The sequence below is a fragment of the Lytechinus pictus genome, chromosome 19 (assembly GCF_037042905.1).
Source record: "Lytechinus pictus isolate F3 Inbred chromosome 19, Lp3.0, whole genome shotgun sequence".
NCBI lineage: Eukaryota > Metazoa > Echinodermata > Echinoidea > Temnopleuroida > Toxopneustidae > Lytechinus > Lytechinus pictus.
In genome coordinates this window covers 11,876,539-11,897,121 of record NC_087263.1, presented here as the reverse complement: position 1 = coordinate 11,897,121, position 20,583 = coordinate 11,876,539, and the positions used below count along the sequence as shown (strand labels likewise).

Genomic DNA, 20,583 nt, shown 5'->3' with positions numbered 1-20,583 from the left:
AATATGTTTTGTATACTGACTTCCAAACTTGACATTCGAGCTCCATATTGAACAAGATATGTAAATCACCTAACAGGCAATGCGAGCGCGAAGCGAGAGCTAAAATGTTATATAGTGGCACGAAAGATTCTTTTTATTTTCCAAGTCTTCCCCTCATCTTGTTTTATGCACTCGTCGTCCTCTTCTTTTTCTCCTCTCTTTTCCCTCTTTTATTCCTTCTTTCTTTCCGTTTTTTTCTTTTTTTTGCTCCGCCAAGAGGGGGGGGGGGGGGGACGGGCCCCTCGGCCCCCTGGTCCGCCTACGGGGACAAGGGGCGGGAACATTTGACAAGCAAAAAAAAGGTTATCCCAAAAGTAAGGTCATCTTGTCCCAACTCGTCCCCAAATACATGTTTTATTTCGATTTAGAATTATGTATTTCTTACCATCATTAAAGACCAAAAATAGTAGGGGGGACATTTGATATTGTGTCCCCCCTACTATTTTGAGTAGGGGGGACACGTCCCCCCTGTCCCCCCTGGGATTTCCGCCCATGCATGTGAGATGTATAGTTTGTGGCCTAATCACAATAGAAAATTTAACAGCTGCGATGTTGTACATCGATGTATATCATGCTTTATGAAATATTTCACCCGTAGTTTAATTTGCATTGATTTATAAATTAAGTATTGTTCACCTAACAAACGGTTTCTAATATTTTATAAGCCTTAGTTCAATGCCCAATTCATTATCAATGCGTGATTAAATTTAACATAATTATGAATGACCGGGATTCGTGGTTCGAGGAATATGATTCCCTCTGCCCCTCCTTCATTTGTATTCCTCGCAAATCCAGTCGATACTTTCGCTATTTCTGTTAACATTTTCAAAATTTTTACCAATCCAGCGTTTTCCCTGAGCATTTTATACTTTAAAAATATGTTGCAACTATATTTGAATATTTTGAAGCATATTTTATATCTTTATATACTATCACTGTTTTTTGTATACTAATTAAATTCATGATTTTGTAAGGTTCAAGTTGGGGAATATTTAATTCGGACTTTGCCTCACAATTTCCACCCTACTTTAACTGACTGACTGACTGACTGACTCACTCACTCACTGATTCTCTCACTCGCTCACTCACTCACTCACTCACTAACTAACTCACTTACTCACTCTTTCGCGCTCCACCTCTCTCTGTCTCTTATCGTTTTAATTTTACCTTCTTTGAAAGAGCATACATTTTGATGTAACTATGATTATATTGTGTGTAGCCAGAAAAAAAATGTGTTTGTGGATGTGATTATTACAATCGTGATCGTGGTACGCTTTGTATGGAAATCGATTGGTGATTTTGTGTTCTGTTGCCAATGAATAACGACAAATTCATTGCAATTAACTGGCCAGAATATAATTATGTGAGGGTGCAACCGTGAGTGGGAATTTCGAATACCCGTGTATATATGTGTGCGCGGGGTGTGGGTGCAAGCGAGAGTGGGAGGTTGGTGTGTGGGTGTGTGTGTATGCACGGGATGTGGGTGGGTGTGTGTATAGGTACGCGTGCGGGTGCTCGTGTTTGGACATGTGTGAGTGTGGCGTGTGAATATATCTAACTCGCCCTCTCTCATGCACACACGCACACACACACACACCCTCACACACACACACACACACTATCTATCTCTATAATAACCACCCCCTATTATTTTCTCTGTCCATTTTAATCTATCTCTATCTCTTTCTATCACCCTTTCAATCAAACATAGCTTCTTGCAGTTTCTAATCAGATTCTGACAATAGAAAAGGCGTCGACGGTGTACAGATTAAACAAAAAAATTTAACCAACCCCAAATTGGGTTAAACTATGAACTCAGAAACTGTTGGTTAAAAACAACAACAAAAATTCCAAATCATTTTACCAACAATTTAAACCAACGTATATAGGTAGAAATTAATTCCTGAATTAGGAGTATAAGGAATGATATACTCGTAGTTTTTGGCCATAGATTTTGTGGATAAGGAATGCATCAACTGTTATTATTTCCGAAATATTCTGATAGTGCCCAGTCACACTCAGAAAAGTAATCGAGTTACAAAATATATGCCTAGTATCGACGGTATTGGTACAACTTTTATGCAACCGCCTGGCTTTTTAAAAAGATAAATCATAGTCTACATTATTTATCAGATTCGTTCCTTCATGTTTCCTCTTGTTTTTCTTTTCAATTTTTACAGGTATGCAAGAATCGCCATCATGGAGACGGATTTATATTTATGATTATCCAAGGCAATTTTGTATCGCAGTCACTCTTTAGATCACTCAACGGTATTAATATGACTGAATCTAAGCATAATTTTCAATCTTACGTATTCCTGTAAATGCTAATATGGATTATCACAGGAAAAATTTGAGCATGATTTTGTATCTGGGCTCATAACATAAAGGTTTGTGATGAATTGCAAATATGTAAGAACAAATGTGATTGGTTACTGGTCGGTGTTTTGAACAAAGTGCGCATGCAACGATAATTTTGATTAGTCATTGTTCGGAGCCTGTACGCGGAGTTCTGATTGATCCAATTCACTCATCTATGGAAAGCAATCTATGTCATAACTACGTCATAATACTAATGTAGGGAATGTCATCCGAGTATTGTAAGCTTCAAAAGAATCAAGGTGAATTATTGTACTTTTAATATTATACCTAAATCTTGTCACAAAATTTAATTTTTGTTTTGAAAAGTTCAAACACATTCGCTCGCAGTTGTTTACAAATTCTGTCTCGTTTGCCATATCTATAGCCTCCTCATATTATTTTGCTCATTGCGCCATTGTTATAGTGGCGTACGCGGATGGGGGGCTTGCCCCCCATCTCCAAAAAAAAAATCACGACCATGAAATAAAAAAAAGAGAAAAGTAAAGAAAGGGAAAGAGAAGGATGAAAACTTATATCATTTTCTGAATATTAAGACACAATCTTTCACAAAATTTGATTTTGGTAATGAAAATGCCGAGTTTTTTTTTCGCTCGCTCGCTCGTTTCGCTCTCTCAAATTCAAAAAAAAAAAAAATTTTGACTGTTACGCCATATCTCGCCAACTCAAAACTTTTGGCTCATGACGTCACTGATTGTTTCCATGGCTTCTTACTTCGCAGCGTCTTTCAAATAGTTTATCAGTCTTCATCAGTCTTCTACAATAATGCAGCTTGCCATAGTATCCTTACTTCCACTGGCAAGGATTTATATTTCAAGGTATAAATTCTGCTAGCCCCCATTTTCCTTACTTTTGTTGAATGCAACATAATGAGGCTATGGATGAATTTGTTGTCAAAGATAGATACACATTCATGTATTTACGTAAACTTTAATGTATTTACTCTGTGAACATGACTACCAAAAATGGAATAAATCCATCTTCTTTATCATAAAAAAGGCCCCCCTTTTAATCATGCTTTCACAGAACATGAACCTAATTTTACCATGATTGCACCGGGGATTGCATAATGATATCCATACTACGCAACTATTATATGGTTAATGATAATTAATATTAATATATGGTTCATGATAACTAATCTTAATATATTATGGCTTATCATATTTAATCTTGATATACGTTTAATGGTAAGTAATCTCATCGTTTGTGCAACTTACTACCTGATTCCATTTCGATGTTGATTTCGTTGTTGATGGGATGACAATGCAGCTGGAATTGTAATAAAGTATATTTGTAATCTTGAGTTACATGTTTGTCGTTTGTACGGCTCGGTAACATAAACAAATAACACCTCCATTGTTTATTTTGTTAATTATTCAAATAATCAAACAAATGAATACGTCAAGCAATATATTGGTCTGTTAATGGAATCAACGAATAGAAAGACACACCGATTAATAGCCGGTGGAAGAGCCTTGGTGTAGTGGTTCAGACTCTCGCCTTGTAAACAGAGGGTCGTGTGTTCGAATCCCACCGCGGTCTAGCGTCCTTTGGCAAGGCGTAAATCCACACTTTGCCACTCTCGACCCAGGTGCGAAATGAGTACCCGGTAGGATGCGAAATATATTGTATGTTTGATTTTGCCAGCGCCATAATGAGGCTGCGATGAATGCAAGGAATGCTCCCCAGGGAGTGGAAATTGTGCACTTTTCGTGTGGGATTGACATGAATCCAATGACCGGGGTAATAATATGCTGTAACGCGCTTTGAGCCATTCTGGGAAAAGCGCTCTATAAAAATTGGCTTTTATTATTAATAAGTGAATAAATGAATAAGCCAATCTAAGACAACAGAAAACTAACCAACCAACCAGCCGCTCACTACCTCACTCAATTTAGAAATCAATCTGTCATTATCATTTAATTGATTCCAGCAAAAGTATTATGAATCAATTAAAAAATATATACAAATAATTTAATAAATTAATCAGCCTCAAAATTAATCAATCATTAAATCAGGCTTTCATCATAAATGCATCAGTCTACCGTATGAGTAAAAAAGCCCCCCCTCCCCCCAATTTCTGGACTGTTTTTCTAGTTGTAAATGAAGCTGTTGTGAGAGCTTTTTGTAACACGATTAACGCTGGTATACATGGCATGTGAGATGTATTGTTTCTGGCCTTATCACAATAGAGAATTTAACAGCTGCGATGTTGTACATCGATGTATATCATGCATTATGAAATATTTCACCCGTAGTTTCATTTGCATTGATTTGTAAACTATGTATTAATTCAATGAATGAATTAGCCTCGAAATCGATCAATCAATCATTACATCAGGCTTCCATCATTATAAATGCATCAGTCTACCGTATGAGTAAAAAAAAGCCCCCCCCCAAAAAAAAAAAAAAAAAAAAATTGAACCTCACAAACCCCTACTTTAAGGAAGAAACATGTCATTAAACATAATTATTTTATATGGCCTCAAATAATATGTTCTCCCAAATAATTTGATACCATAATAATGCATGATAATGTGGTGTGTGTTAATGCTTGGATGATCAGGAGGTTTTCTTTGCAGTGATGTACAAAATTGATTTGCGCCAAAGTAAGGCATGACTGCTATGAATGAATCCAGATGTCAATGATGTCATAATCCTGCAAGGATCACATTCAAATCCATTTGAAAACATTTTTTTCAATGATTTACATTATGATTTTTAATGAACACTTTTAGTATCAATTCCAAAATTAATTTAATTAAAAAGGGAATTTGGAACTATGTTTACTAACTCGTGTAGGATTATGACATTGGTATATGGTTTCATTCATTGCTGTCATGCCTACTTTGGCGCAAATCAAAATGTACACCACTCCAAAGAATACCTACTGATTATCCAAGTGTAAAGACATACCACATAAATATGGTATCAAATTATTTGGAAGAAGATTCACTTTTCAGTCATATTTAATGATTATGCGTTCATGACATATATTTTCCTTAAATTGGGGATTTGTCAGGTATCAAGCCTTTTTTTTTACTCACACGGTACCTGATCAGCTGCATTGACTGACTGATATGTTGGATATTGTTTATTCTAAATCTATAGAGAATGATGAGTCCATCCATGGTTTGTTCGATAAATTGAGTAGGCCTACGTGATGCACCAGCCAATCAATGAATCAATCAACCATCCTCCTTATAATCTACCACTAAAGAATTATTCAATAAAATCAACAAACATACCAATCAATCAATCAATCAATCAATCAATTAATCGACCTATTATCAGTCAACTATGACCAAACATCGGTCAATCAATATACCAAATCTACCAATAAACAACTATTCAATCAAATCAGCTAACATACCAATCAACCAATGACTCAGCCAAGCAATCAATTGCTTAATTAATCAATCCATCCATCAATCATTAAATCAACAAACCAATCAAGCAATCCATTAACTAACCAATGAATAATCCAATTTATCAATTATCCAATCTATTATCAAGTCAAACAACCAATTATTGTTACATCAATCAACATAATCAACATAGGCGAATCTAGACACAGACACCCTCACTCCTTTCAATTAAACAGTCTGAGCACAGACAAATAACGATTGATAATATTCCCCTGAAAACACAAGAGAAGTTCATCTGATATATAAATTCTGTTTGTGAGTTCATTCTGAATTGATTGCCAGATACATTATAAAGAGTGGCCAATCTTCATTCCATATTTTCATTCAATTGTGGCATTCGAAATCAATTAACACCCCAAGTAAGTTAAACAACCCAAAAGATGACCACCCCACAGTCCCCATCCCCCTAAAAAAGAGGAAAAAATACGACTGACGACAATAAACAAAGACGATTAAATCAAGTGTCAACTCAACTTTTGCATCAAGTTTATTTACATCATGACCATGTATTAATTTATTTGCACTCGTTAGAATAAACATATATTTAGCCTTTTTACAAAAATAACCAAACCATGAAAAGTATCAAGAAATTCACAAATATTGTCCAATATAATATATTTTACAAAGACTGTCAAGATCATAAAGCGGATGCCCACCCTGCTTCGCATTAAAAAAAAAGTTTTATTTGCACAAAATCAATCTAAAAGTAAACTTTGCCATTCTCACTTCTTTACTGCAAAATTTCAGTATGAAACGTGACTTATAGAGGCTTGTAATTACAGTAATTCTGCACAAATACTACCAATTGCATTGTGTCCTAATTGAACGAAACAATATAACTATGGTTCAGGATTGGAGAATGAAAGAACAGGAAACAAACAAGGAGATGGAAACCGAGATCAACAGAAAACAGCGGGGGCCCGTAACACAAAGCTTAGCAATGATCAGAGAATATTTTTTAATGATCGATTCCATTGACTACAATGTACAATCAATTGTGAAAAACAAGCATACGATTAATCAGTGACTTTTGTGTTAAGGGACCCGGGAGATTGGGAGGGAAAAAGTGGGAGAGCAGGGAAAGAGAGACAAGCAGAGGGAGAGAAAAGTAGAGAGAGAAAGAGAGAGTGAGAAAGACAAAGGAGGAGGAAGGGACTGGTGGGGTTTGGATGCACACACATTATCCATGGATAGAGATTTTAGAAAGTACAGCTTTGTAGGGTAAGGCCAGAGACCCATAAAAGATACTATTGTCACTTTTCCATTCAATTGTAACTTTCATTGAGTCCTTGATTTTGATTGGCTGATGAGCATTGTTGCCATGGTATTTACCATTGGATGGCAAAACAGTAGTAACTGTTATGCAATGGGGCCCAGAACTGAAAAAGAGATTAATCTTTGACCTCCTGAAATTAATCCTTGAGATTTTTTGGACAAAGTTCATGGGTGGTCGCTTCTGGGCCCTGTTGCATAAAAGTTACCATTATGGTAACTTTGCCATCCAATGGTATCTTGCATGGAATCCTTGATTTTGATTGGCTGTTGATCAGTATTATCCAGGTATCCATTGGATGGTAAAGTTACCATAATAGTAACTTTTATGCAACGTGGCCTGGGTCTGACTAAAAGGGTCATCTCCAAACTTGAAATTGCCGATTGTCCACCAAAGATCAAGCAGATTTCAATGATCGTTCCTGAAAAGCTCTAGATACACATGGAATTGACTTTTACCGGTTACACAAGGTATTAATGAAATCTTGGAAATTGTAAAACGGCATGTGAACCGATCACTAATAGCACAATGAAATAACTCAACACACCAAATGTGACACAACTAGATTCATTGTGGCCCAAGGAATCAGTGAACGAGCCCCCAGTAAATCAGTGATCCATGAAAATACAGATTTGAGTTTGGATGCTTTTTCATCATACTCTGCAAAGATGTGGTTTACAAGAAAATGCGTTGCACGATATTTTTGACTTCGGTACCCTATTGAATTCAGCTTTTGTAACTAGTTCTAGGGCTATTTACTACGGCAGGTCCAGGACTAGGCATCAGGTTCTGGATCTGTCACACTTTGTATCTGTATCCCCTGGGGGAGCCCTTGGGTGTGGCCACAGCTGTGCTGATGGGACGTCCAGTCCTTGCGCTGACAGAACCCGCTGCAGTAGCTCACCCGATGACAACCCGTGCACTCGCTTGTCGCTTCCCTGCCACAGTTGGCGCAGGCCTGTGGAAACAACAATAGATTATATTGAGCTTTATGACATAATATTTAACAAAGTGTCGAGAAGCAAGTTTTTTTTCTCACTTGTATATAGTTTTACATATTACTACATTTTAGGTGGAATACGTGCAGATATTTGTCAAGAATATACAATTGATAGCCAATTTTATTGGCAGGGGAAGTTACAAATATCCTCTGCCATCAGTGACCTGCATTTTGTTAAAGGACAAGTCCACTCCAACAAAAATTTATTTGAACAAATACAGAAAAATCCAAGAAGCATAACGCAGAAAATTTCATCAAAATCGGATGTAAAATTGGAAAGTTATAACATTTTAAAGTTTTGCTGAATTCCACAAAGAACAGTTATATGCACATCCTGGTCTGTATGCAAATGAGGGGACTGATGACGTCACTCACTCACTATTTCTTTTGTATTCTATTGCATGAAATGTGAAATATTTTAATTTTCTCCTCATTGGACGGTGAATTAAGTTTTCTTCCTCCATGAACATGGGAATTACAATTGTTTAACATTTCATGGTTCAGTAAGGCTGGTCCTTATTGTCAAATCTGTACAAATTGAAATATTGTATAATTCAAACAATGAAAAACAAAAGAAATAGTGAGTGAGGGACGTCATCGACTCTCTCATTTTGGTGTTGCTGAGTTGTGATATATAACTGTTTTGTGAAAATAAGCGAAAATTTAAAATGTCATAACTTTCTTATTTTACATCCGCTTTTGATGAAGTTTTCAATGTTATTCTTGTTGGAATTTTCTCTATTGATTCAAATCAACATTTTTCTGGGGTGGACTTGACCTTTAAACAGTTCTAATTCAAACTCTGGTCTACAGTTTTGTTTTAACTACTTAAACTCTGGTATAGAGATTTGCTTCAAAAGTGACACATACAGTACCTAAAACAGTAGAGACTCAATTTATCACATTTGGAACTCAAACCATTATGGACTGTCCAGGAAAAATAACCAAAATAGTTTCCATCATTGAAGCAGCATGAAACAACAAAGTAAACATAAGAAATGTAAAATTTAAAGAGTGTTGTATCATATTCAGCTTCCCATAAACTTAAAACAGACTTAGACCAAAGCTAAATTTAACCCAGGCTCCAAACTATGGGCTATTCCCAATAGCCAAATGGGTTACAAAAGGGTACTAACCTTTATGAGCTGAGATGATTTCGCCTCTGCCACCGCATCAATCTTCTCTGCCTGTGCATGGGCCAAGGCTTGCGCTACCGCATTGTCCTTCTCAGCCTTTGCTTCCATCAAAGCTCTTGATAATTGCAGCTGTGCTTCCATCCTAGAGTCTGCCAGTATCTGTTTGAAATTCAAATAACATTGAGTGACTTGTTATTTCCCCCCCAAGGAGTGGAGAATGTGCATACACTCTTGATAACTGCATGTGGGCTTCCATCTTAGAGTCTTCCAGCATATGCTCATTATAAAAAGAGAAAGTTGTTATTTATCCACAAGGAGTGGGAGAGGAGCATACATTTTTGATAATTGCAGCTGGGCTTCCATCTTAGAGTCTGCCAGTATCTGTTTGAAATTAAAATAACATTGAGTGACTTGTTATTTATCCACAGAGAGTGGAGAATGTGCATACATTCTTGATGACTGCATGTGGGCATCCATCTTAGAGTCTGCCAGTATCTGTTTGAAATTCAAATAACATTGAGTGACTTGTTATTTTCCCCTCAAGGAGTGGAGAATGTGCATACATTCTTGATGACTGCATGTGGGCATCCATCTTAGAGTCTGCCAGTATCTGTTTGAAATTAAAATAACATTGAGTGATTTTTAATTTTTCCCCCAAGGAGTGGAGAATGTGTATACACTCTTGATAACTGCATGTGGGCTTCCACCTTGGAGTCTGCCAGCATATGCTTTATTATAAAAAGAGTAAGTTGTTATTTATCCACAGTGAGTGGGAGATGAGCATACATTTTTGATAATTGCAGCTGGGCTTCCATCTTAGAGTCTGCCAGTATATGTTTGAAATTAAAATAACATGGAGTGACTTGTTATTTATCCACAGAGAGTGGAGAATGGGCATACACTCTTGATAACTGCATGTGGGCATCCATCTTAGAGTCTGCCAGTATCTGTTTGAAATTCAAATAACATTGAGTGACTTGTTATTTTCCCCTCAAGGAGTGGAGAATGTGCATACACTCTTGATAACTGCATGTGGGCTTCCATCTTAGAGTCTGCCAGTATCTGTTTGAAATTAAAATAACATTGAGTGACTTGTTATTTATCCACAGAGAGTGGAGAATGTGCATACATTCTTGATGACTGCATGTGGGCATCCATCTTAGAGTCTGCCAGTATCTGTTTGAAATTAAAATAACATTGAGTGATTTTTAATTTTTTCCCCAAGGAGTGGAGAATGTGCATACACTCTTGATAACTGCATGTGGGCTTCCACCTTGGAGTCTGCCAGCATATGCTTTATTATAAAAAGAGTAAGTTGTTATTTATCCACAGTGAGTGGGAGATGAGCATACATTTTTGATAATTGCAGCTGGGCTTCCATCTTAGAGTCTGCCAGTATATGTTTGAAATTAAAATAACATTGAGTGACTTGTTATTTATCCACAGAGAGTGGAGAATGTGCATACATTCTTGATGACTGCATGTGGGCATCCATCTTAGAGTCTGCCAGTATCTGTTTGAAATTAAAATAACATTGAGTGATTTTTAATTTTTCCCCCAAGGAGTGGAGAATGTGCATACACTCTTGATAACTGCATGTGGGCTTTCATCTTGGAGTCTGCCAGCATATGCTTTATTATAAAAAGAGTAAGTTGTTATTTATCCACAGTGAGTGGGAGATGAGCATAACATTTTTGATAATTGCAGCTGGGCTTCCATCTTGGAGTCTGTTCATATTTAAAAATAACATTGAGTGACTTGTCATTCATCCACGAAGAGTGGAAAATGTGTATTCATTGTACAAGGACAAGGCTGATAAAATTTATTGACTGGGATGAACACGATCTGATGAAAATCAAAGCAATCGAGTTCCTTTTCCTTCATCACCAGGGAGCGGAAAATTAGTATTCATTGTACATATACACAGACAAATGCTGATAAAACCAAATGAGTGGGACAGGGTACGAGTCATTGTCGGCCCTGAGTTTTACCTGTTTCTTCTCCGATTCATACTGTATCTTGGCTTGAGCAAGAGCAGCATCCTTACTGCTCTGGGATTGGTGCTTGGCTTGGTCGATCATCTGCTTCAGCTGCTGCGCTTGCTGGATCAACTGTGTTGCCATCTACATAGAAAATGAAGGTTGATATCAGGCAAAAAAGATTGATTTCATATATTTGGGTGTTACTTTTCACAACCTACTGCCTACAATCTGCAACATTGGATAAACTTCAACATTGCAGTGAATGGGGGTTTAGACGATCCTCCAGACCCATTGTGTAATTTTTTTCCCCTTGTTGATATTATGTGAACAGGATTACATACACTGTAAAGCAAGGGGATCATTTGATCCTATTAAAGGATGATTTTTATGTTTGATTGCATTGATCATAATGTTCAATTGAGTGTACAAGTTATCGCCAAACTGTGTGTCACCTTTTGGACAAAATGTGGAATTGCGTGATTAAATCAGGAATACTATGTTTGATCACTACAGGATGCCATTATAGATGTTAGGATTTTAGCATTCACTGTGATGTTCCAATTCTATGAATTTAATAAGCAATATCCCAATAATAAAGTACAGGTATTCGAAATATATCCCTTATCTTTATGCAATGTTGGGAAGTCATTCGGGGCTGTTATCTTCAAATCTTGCTTTCAATGAATAAAGACTCTCTCAAGAAATAACTTTTTTTTTGACTAAACGTTAACTTGAAATAAGCTTGTATTGTTCCTTAGTCAGGATCTGAATGATGGTTGCTGGGCGTTGGGGAGACCCGCGGTCACCGGTCCCATGTGGTATGTTTACGGGAGCCTGGCCCTCCTACTTTTCGTTCTTGTGACAGAGCGAGGGGTGGGAGGATTGGGCGGGCTTGGTGCATGCGCCGTGTGGGACGGGTGGCTGTGGGGTTCCGCCGAAGGACGGCTACCGGCGTTCAGACCTTGACTAGTTAGTTATTTAGTTACCCGGTTGATATACATACAAACCTCTGCTGTGCAATTTGTGTTATGCTAATACATCGCGCCTGATACCAATTTGTTTATTATTATTATTAGCTCATAAGCTTGTGATGAAAATTTTTACAATTTTACAATTTTTAGAACTTTTTAAACTCTAACATAATTGAATAAGTTTACAGGTGTTTTTGTAATGATTTTAATGCATGTATTTCACATTATAACAACTAAAAGGAAACAATGTTTGGATTTTTATACCAATATTTCACTCATTTTTATCAAAATTTCTGTATGTGGTGGAAGACATTTATATTATTTTACAAACTGTCATCCTTTATATTTTAAGTAAATGTTTTCAGGTTTGAGCAGGACGAATTCTTGGGACGAGCGATCACTCACCCCCCCACATACTTTTTTTGGTTAAAAATCCGTAAGCTTAATGAGTGCAAGGTGCGAGGGGTGACTGCTGGGTGGGTGGGTTCAGTTGTTTGACTTAGGGGGTGTTGCAAGAAAATATTTGCGATGGATTGCAAAATTTCGAATTCATTTTTGTCTCACCTGCATAGCAGAGTGAGACTATAGGCGCCGCTTTTCCGACGGCGACGGCGGCGGCGGCGGCGGCGGCGGCGGCGGCGGCGACGGCGGCGTCAACACCAAATCTTAACCTGAGGTTAAGTTTTTGAAATGACAGCATAACTTAGAAAGTATATGGACCTAGTTCATGAAACTTGGCCATAAGGTTAATCAAGTATTACTGAACATCCTGCCTGAGTTTCATGTCACATGACCAAGGTCAAAGGTCATTTAGGGTCAATGAACTTAGACCATGTTGGGGGAATCAACATCAAAATCTTAACCTAAGGTTAAGTTTTTGAAATGTCATCATAACTTAGAAAATATATGGACCTAGTTCATGAAACTTATACATAAGGTTAATCAAGTATCACTGAACATCCTGCATGAGTTTCACATCACATGACCAAGGTCAAAGGTCATTTAGGGTCAATGAACTTTGGCCGAATTGGGGGTATCTGTTGAATTACCATCATAACTTTGAAAGTTTATGGATCTGATTCATGAAACTTGGACATAATAGTAATCAAGTATTACTGAACATCCTGTGCAAGTTTCAGGTCACATGATCAAGGTCAAAGGTCATTTAGGGTCAATGAACTTTGGCCAAATTGGGGTATTTGTTGAATTACAGCCATAAATTTGAAAGTGTGTTGGTCTAGTTCATAAAACTTGGACATAATAGTAATCAAGTATCACTGAACATCCTGTGCGAGTTTCAGGTCACATGATCAAGGTCAAAGGTCATGTAAGGTCAAAGAACTTTGGCCACGTTGGTGGTTTTTGTTGAATTGCCATCATATCTCTATAAGTGTATTGGTCTAGTTCATAAAACGTGGAAATAAGAGTAACCAAGTATCACTGAACATCTTGTGCGAGTTATAGTAGTTTTCAAAATCAGCACTGCTGCTATATTGAATCGCGTGATGCAGGTGAGACGGCCAGAGGCATTCCACTTGTTAGAAATAATAGATCACTTTTAAATGAAGCAAATGAATTAATATTTGTTGATGCGAGAAGCAGACCCTCAATCAGTTGCAAATTTGCAATGAAATGCATGAATTTCAATTGATTTGGGACCTGAAATTGACTTTCGATCAATTGCAAGTTTCTTGCAACACCCCATTAGTGTCTTTATGGTTGTTGGATGAATGAGGAGCGTGGTATGAATGTGAGTGTGTTTTGTTTTGAAAGTGATTGTTTGTCGGCCCTATTAATGCATAGCTCCGGTGGAGTTAGCTGACCCTACAAAGTTCAGCCTGAGCGATGGAATAACCAATTCCATTGCTCAGGTTGAATGGTGTTGTGGTGGGATTGGCAATCCCTGGCTGGAGCTGTGCATTGAACTTGACTGCTTGCTCGTCCCCAGACACCCACCTGGTTAAAACTAATTTTTTATTGTTTGAATTAAGATGTTTATCAATAAGCATCCTTCCACCACCACCACCTTTCAGTGTTTGTATTTTTTTTAAACTTCATCTTTTCCTTTTAGTATACATAATATATTAAGTTGCATTATATTTTCGTCATCATTTCAAGTTTGATGTTTTTAAATCTGTACACTCTATGTATATATACCTGTAAATTGTACGCAATTCAGCCTTTTGGCTGCAAAGTGCAATAATTTTAATAAAACCTTTTCAATTTCAATTTCAGTATTAGTTAAGCTTTTATATAATTGAAAAACAAATACTTTACCACCTGGTGGGTGTTTCATAAAACTGTTCATAAGATACAAATGACTTAATGCAAACTGGTGACCCTTTCTTTGCTTTATAATAATCCTAATGTAACTGACCTAGCAGCAGTTAGAACATGTTCCGTTGGTAATGAAAGGCCTTTTGCAGATCCCTGTAAGAAAGCTGATATTATGGTGTTAGAAAATCACAGGAGAGTTCTTACCTCCTCCAGGTGCCACCAGTGCTGCATCTCCAAATCCGGTGCCTTGGGTGTATTAGGGGTCATCGGAGGTATGGAGGATAGAGGGGTCAAGGGTGTCAAGGTCGGGGCAAGGGTGGGGGTCATTGATGCCAAGGTCAGAGCAGTGTCGCCCATACCTAGACCGTTCTGACTTTCCAGTGACATGGATCGGCCATCTTCTGTTAAGGCTGCAACTGTAAAAGGAGGGGAGCGTTGAAAGATAATATGAATGAGGTGAGATAGAGAGAGAAACAGAGAAAAATATATAGGAAGAGAGAAAGAGAAAAAGGGATGCAGAAAAACGAATGCGGCCCAGGTGAGGTGAAATAGTCCTATGCATTGAATACTTTCGAACCAATACGTCCGTCCAGCTACAGACAGGGTAATAATACCATGTGTAAAGCACAGTAGAATATATGGAGTTGCACTCAATCCAGCATTACATCAGATATGAATTTGTAATATATTCATGAAGGGTATTTGGAATTCAAAATGGTATCCTCTTGTTATGAACAGAGACTTCATGCACAATTTTATAGCAAAAAATTTTGATGCAGAATTTAGAAATGGGTTTCATAATAGAATGTTGTTTTCAGCATGAAAAAGGGAGGGATTTGCAGGTGAAATCCCCTGGATACCTTGGTCATTTCTGATGGTGGAAATGTACAAATATACAATTGCTAGAAGCTTACCATCTTTTAGCTTGGGCATCTTCTTCTTGAAAGTAGGCGTAGAGGGCAGGCTTTCCCTCTCATCTTTTTTCCTCCGTTTGTAAGGAACAAACAGTCTGACTGGTCCAGACTGTAAAACAAAAAGGAAACCATCATATTACGAGGGCAACAAAATAATTTCAACATACATATGTAGCAGGCTTAGGCAATGCAAGCTATTTGGGATATTTTTTGGTAGGTGTCCCCCCCCCCCCAAAAAAAAATGGAATGAAATCAGATCAAACACAGCCCTAAGAAATAATTCCTGTTAGAAGTAAGATTAAAAGCACAAAGAGATTATGACATAATCTTAGATTAGAAGACCAGAAAACAAGTCGAGAGTATCAATACTTTTGTTTCCAAGTTCTTACAACTTAAAATTAATTTATTTCTTGTCATTCATGCACTCAATCAATAGGCTTACTTTAAAGCTCTCAGTATAAATTTAAATTGGAAACTCACGTTGAAGGCATTTGATGACAGCTCGACTATGCCTAAATCTTTCCCAAAAAACAGTTATGGAAGTTTCATATCTAATTTGTGATGTTATATGAGAACACCTCTCCTATCCATGTTCGTCGTACGTTGCAAAATATTATTTTGAACCCTGTGCAATTTACAACAGGCCTCATGCTAAAATACTTGGCACAGATGACTTCAGATCGTAAGGTAAATTGCCAATTTGTCTATTGCCAAGTCAACCACTTGTCACATGGTCTACTTTCATTTAGTCTAATGCCATTCCATCCATCAACATATCATCTAACAGCCTTTTAGTCCACTTACCATTTGGTCAAACAATCACTTTGTCTAATCACCAGTTCGTCTATGACCATTTTGTCTCATAACCAGTTGGTCTAATACCTATTTTGTTTTCATTCATTTTGTACAATTAACACCTAGTCCAATTAGACCAAATGGTATATGGACTATATGGCTATTGGACCATGTGGCTGTGAGACGAAATGGTGAGTGGATGAATTGGCAGTTAGACCATGTGGATAGTGAACAAAACGATAGAAGACCAAATGATAGTAGACGAGTTGGCAATTGGGCGAATTGGAATTAGAACAATTAAACGTAAACCCTAGATCTTAGAGCTTAAAGGAGAATGAAACCTTTGGAACAAGATAGCTTGTGTGAAAACATAAAAAATCAATGAAACAGATCAACGAAAGTTTGAGAAAAATCAGACAAATAATGAGAAAGTTATGAGCATTTGAATATTGCGATCACTGATGCAATGGAGATCCTCAAATTGGCAATGCAACAAAGATGTGTGATGTCACTTGTGAACAACTCTCCCCATTACTTTAGTATATTTCATTTAAACTGCCTCTTTTATCACATCCATCAGTAGATCATGTGTTCTTTCTATAGGAGGGCATGTAATACAGATTTTTTAAATCATGGATAAAGAGTTTGTATCATCATCAGAAAAGGCAAAAAGAGGCATTTGGGGGGTATTTTATAGTCCATCAAAGGGAAAGTTGTTCACATGTGACATCACACGTCCTTGTCGCATTGCCAATAGGAGGATCTCCATGGCATTAGTGATTGCAATATTCAAATGCTCATAACTTTCTCATTATTTGTCTGATTTTTCTCAAATTTTCTTTGTTCTTATTCTTTGATTTTTCTGTTTAGACACAAGCCTATCTGTTTCAAAGGTTTCATTCCCCTTTAAATAAAGTCGCTTCTTACCACTCCATCATCGTCACAACAGGATGCACAGGTGCAGGAGGCTGCGTGGGGCTGGATGATGCTTTCCTCGATAAGACACTGGAGCGTTCGACCTCCAAACCGGATGCTCCTCTTCCAGTCCTTGCTGTTACCCCTCCCACACAGTGACTCAAACTCCGATGGCGTGTACCACTGATCATTGTAGCGGACACATTTGCCTCTCCCACCTGTTGATTAAAAAAGTTAGCTAAAAGTTGGTTAAAAAGTCTTAAAAAAGGGAAACGAATGAATATAATACATCAAAGTCCTTCCTACAAAAGTTTTACTGCATTTCTCCATGAAGTTGATAACTAACTGTACCTGAGTAAAAAAAAAAATTTCCAGGACTTATTTTTGAGCTCAGCAGCTCAAATTTTGCTACTTTGTATATTACAATTTACAATTATACTATTTTATTTACCACTCGTAGGATGGAACACCCTATCAGCAAATGCTGTTTTTCATAGGGGTCCATAGATCCTATGGGAATTTCAGGGGCTCATTCCTATTTTTTTCTAAAGGCTCATTGGGGCTAGGCCCATGTATTCTTATCCCTGTAGACTACCCATGCCACTTTGCATCCGATAAAAACTGGTACAATAGTCGAGTAGAACCACAACATGACCATCAAGTTGGGTATAAATGCAATTTTTTTTATGAAAGTTGTAGTATAGCGTGTCTACTTCAAAAATCCGACGGGTGCCACTTGGGCACCCTTGGGCATTTTTTTAAATTGACGTCATAGGCCACACCCATTTTTTTACATACCTCATAAATATGACTTTCATATTTTACAAAATAAACATGTCATGTTTGGTATCAAATTAAAGCTAATGAAAAGTCAAATGCAAATATATGGATCACTGGGCATTTAGATCACATTTATGTCAGTTAAAGGTCATTTTAGGTCTGCTTCTGCTTTTGTTTTACCTTACCTTACCGCAAATACTGGAAGTATGCTGTATCAGCACTCAAGCTTAATGGTCTATCCACTCCTAGTACCATTGGCCGATAAATATCATGAATCGATTTTAAATCTAAGTTGGCACTGCTCATGATATTGTCGCCCTCAATACGCGTCTTGTAGCTACGCTACGATAACAAAGACGGCAAGATGGCGACAATTACAGACGGTGAGTAAAGGCTCCTGCTCTTAATTATTTTTCTCATTTTTTTCGATTTATTTGTTTGGGGTCAAAACCCTAAAGAAAATTAGTATTTTGGAGCAACGTTGTTGTCTCGAAAATACTCGGTTTGTGTAGAGCAATGGCATCCCGTCCCTGGCTCCGTGGAGATTAAGCACGTCAATGATATGACATTAATCTCCAGGAGCCTCCTGGCTGGCTCACCCCCCCCTCCCGCGTGTTACGGCACTGAATTTCTGAAAGGATACTGTGAATTGAATTTGAAGTTTACCCTTGTCTTTGACCAGATCTATTCAATGTTTTATATTCTTTTTTTGCATGCGATTAATTATCAATGATACAAAAGGGTGAATCTGAAGTGATATATCATTCAATTCATCACATCAGATCAGATTCTCAGACTCAGATCTCAGTGAGATTCACATGAAGTCATGATTCACCCTTTTTTAGAATCAAGTTTTGGTATTGCTCCTTCTTCTTCTGGAAACAGTACAATCCACCGTCTGGTGTATTGTCGTACTGGTGAAGTGCAGAGTGCAAGTGTATGTACATTATCCGATAAAAAATTGCTTACAGCGTGCAAGTAAAAAAATCCACCGTTATTAACGGAGCTGGGTCTTTTGTACCTCTTGTTTAAAGATGTGTAGAGAGGTACAATTAACTTTGCTTTGGGGGAGGGAGTTCCAAAGTCTTAATCTTATCGAATCTGGGAAGAAGCTCCTCTGGTAGACAAGTGTTCTGGCAAAGGGAACAAAGATCTTCTGAGAATGACCTCTATGCATGGATGAGGAAGGAGTGAGGAAGGTAATGTCAATGAGTGAGTTGGTACTAATACAGTAGATCATCACCACCTTGGCCTGTATTATAATAAATATATTATCAGTAGGCCCTAGAGGTGCACGGCCAATATGGGAGACTCTCTCCAATAGGGGAGACAATCTCCCAAATTGGAGACTTGCTTTGCAAAAGGACAAAAGAAACAACACCAACAAAAGCATGATTTTTTCCACCCAAAATTTTGTCTCACTGAGGTCAGAAGCCCATTTGTTTTGTGTGTGATTTACAGCAAAAATCCTTGTCAAAACAAAAGTTGACGGTGAATTTTTGAAGTAGATGGTGAAAAGGGGTAATTTTTCATGAGGAATCTGCTTATCACATTTTTATTTGCCGCCAAGGTAAATAATCCTTTTGCAGCTAATGTAAACAAAGGAAATTGGTCTCCAAAACTGGAGACTGTCTATGAATTTGGATACCCAAATTCTTTACAAGTCTCTGATATTGGAGACAGTCTCCAATATTGGCCGTGCGCCTCTAACTGTTACTGTTAGTGTTACTGACTTACTCAGTTACTGTATACCGGTATAAAACCCAGTTCAGTTGATTTATTCATTTTTAGGGCCTAATTCACACTATTTGCATCTACTAGAAAAACCTCATTGTATATCTTGTATTTATTTCCCAGACATTACACCTACCAGAACCTAATTTAGATTTGAACAGTTCTGCACCGTTGTTTCTGCATCTCACTGGCAGCACGTCCAAGTGAACGGTGTCGTCCCACGTATAGTGCCGCTTCTCCCCCGATGGCGACGACGGAGTGCAGGGGGTAGCCGGAGTCTTTAAACCGTCAACAAGAGCAGCTGCTGCATCAGCTTGCTGCACCACAGCAATTATTCTTGGTTTCAGAGGGGCACCATCTTGCACTTGAACAGGCAGTCCATTAGCAGTAAATATTCCTGTAGGCGTTGCTGCAAAAACATGTTCGGTAACAGCAGAAGTGCTAATTTGACCAGACGATACTGAAACGGAATCATTCGCGAAGGCAGAATCGTCGGCATTTGGACTCGGTAGACCTTCGGAGATGTCGGCAATTCCGACCGTCACTTCGGTAACTTCTGTATTTTCCATATCTTCACTACTGTCCCCCATTTAAGCCGCTATACTTGACTGTAAACTATAGAACATTAATAATCGGTCCGATCAAAATGAAAATCGCAAATAAAAAGTACAAATTTCGAGAATTAAAATTGTTAAACGGTATGGTCGGGAAATTTCGTAAAACACTCGCAATATGGCTCCCTCGCCCTTTCGTTTTTTCGGAGACTCATTACACATGCGCGATAAAGGTTACATTGGAAACGTCCATATGGATTTAGGGGTAAAATGACAATGTTTATCGCAAGAAGAGTTATTTTGCGAATTTTTGATCAGTTTTTGAAAATATAAATCGATATAAAGAAAAGAAGTACGGTATGCAAAATCGAAAAATATAAATTCGTAGAATCGTAATGAATCA

At 37.7% G+C, this 20,583-nt stretch overlaps 1 protein-coding gene across 2 annotated transcripts; it reads right to left on the bottom strand.

The window, feature by feature from the left end:
- Window positions 1-6,318: 6,318 nt before the first annotated feature.
- LOC129283211 (deformed epidermal autoregulatory factor 1 homolog) lies at window positions 6,319-20,409 on the bottom strand. Of its 2 annotated transcripts, XM_054919046.2 has the most exons (7): window positions 19,763-20,409; window positions 17,125-17,330; window positions 15,403-15,511; window positions 14,693-14,904; window positions 11,250-11,381; window positions 9,259-9,417; window positions 6,319-8,080 (listed from the first exon to the last, which is right to left on the bottom strand). In XM_054919046.2, the coding sequence occupies exons 1-7, from the start codon at window positions 20,214-20,216 to the stop codon at window positions 7,898-7,900; spliced, it is 1,455 nt and encodes a 484-aa protein (XP_054775021.2). In that variant the 5' UTR covers window positions 20,217-20,409; the 3' UTR covers window positions 6,319-7,897. The 2 variants fall into 2 exon arrangements, with proteins under 2 accessions (XP_054775021.2, XP_063969724.1); XM_064113654.1 differs by lacking the exons at window positions 6,319-8,080; window positions 9,259-9,417 and adding an exon at window positions 9,434-9,639 and having other exon boundaries at window positions 19,763-20,384.
- Between the last annotated feature and the right edge of the window lie 174 nt (window positions 20,410-20,583).

Excerpts from the sequence above, each read along its gene's own strand:
- LOC129283211 (XM_054919046.2), bottom strand. The coding sequence starts at position 20,216 with ATGGGGGACAGTAGTGAAGATATGGAAAATACAGAAGTTACCGAAGTG. Across the intron at positions 17,331-19,762 it reads CAAATCTAAATTAGGTTCTG|GTGGGAGAGGCAAATGTGTC; the intron begins GTAGGTGTAATG and ends TTTAATCAACAG. Across the intron at positions 15,512-17,124 it reads GTTGTGACGATGATGGAGTG|TCTGGACCAGTCAGACTGTT; the intron begins GTAAGAAGCGAC and ends TTTGTTTTACAG.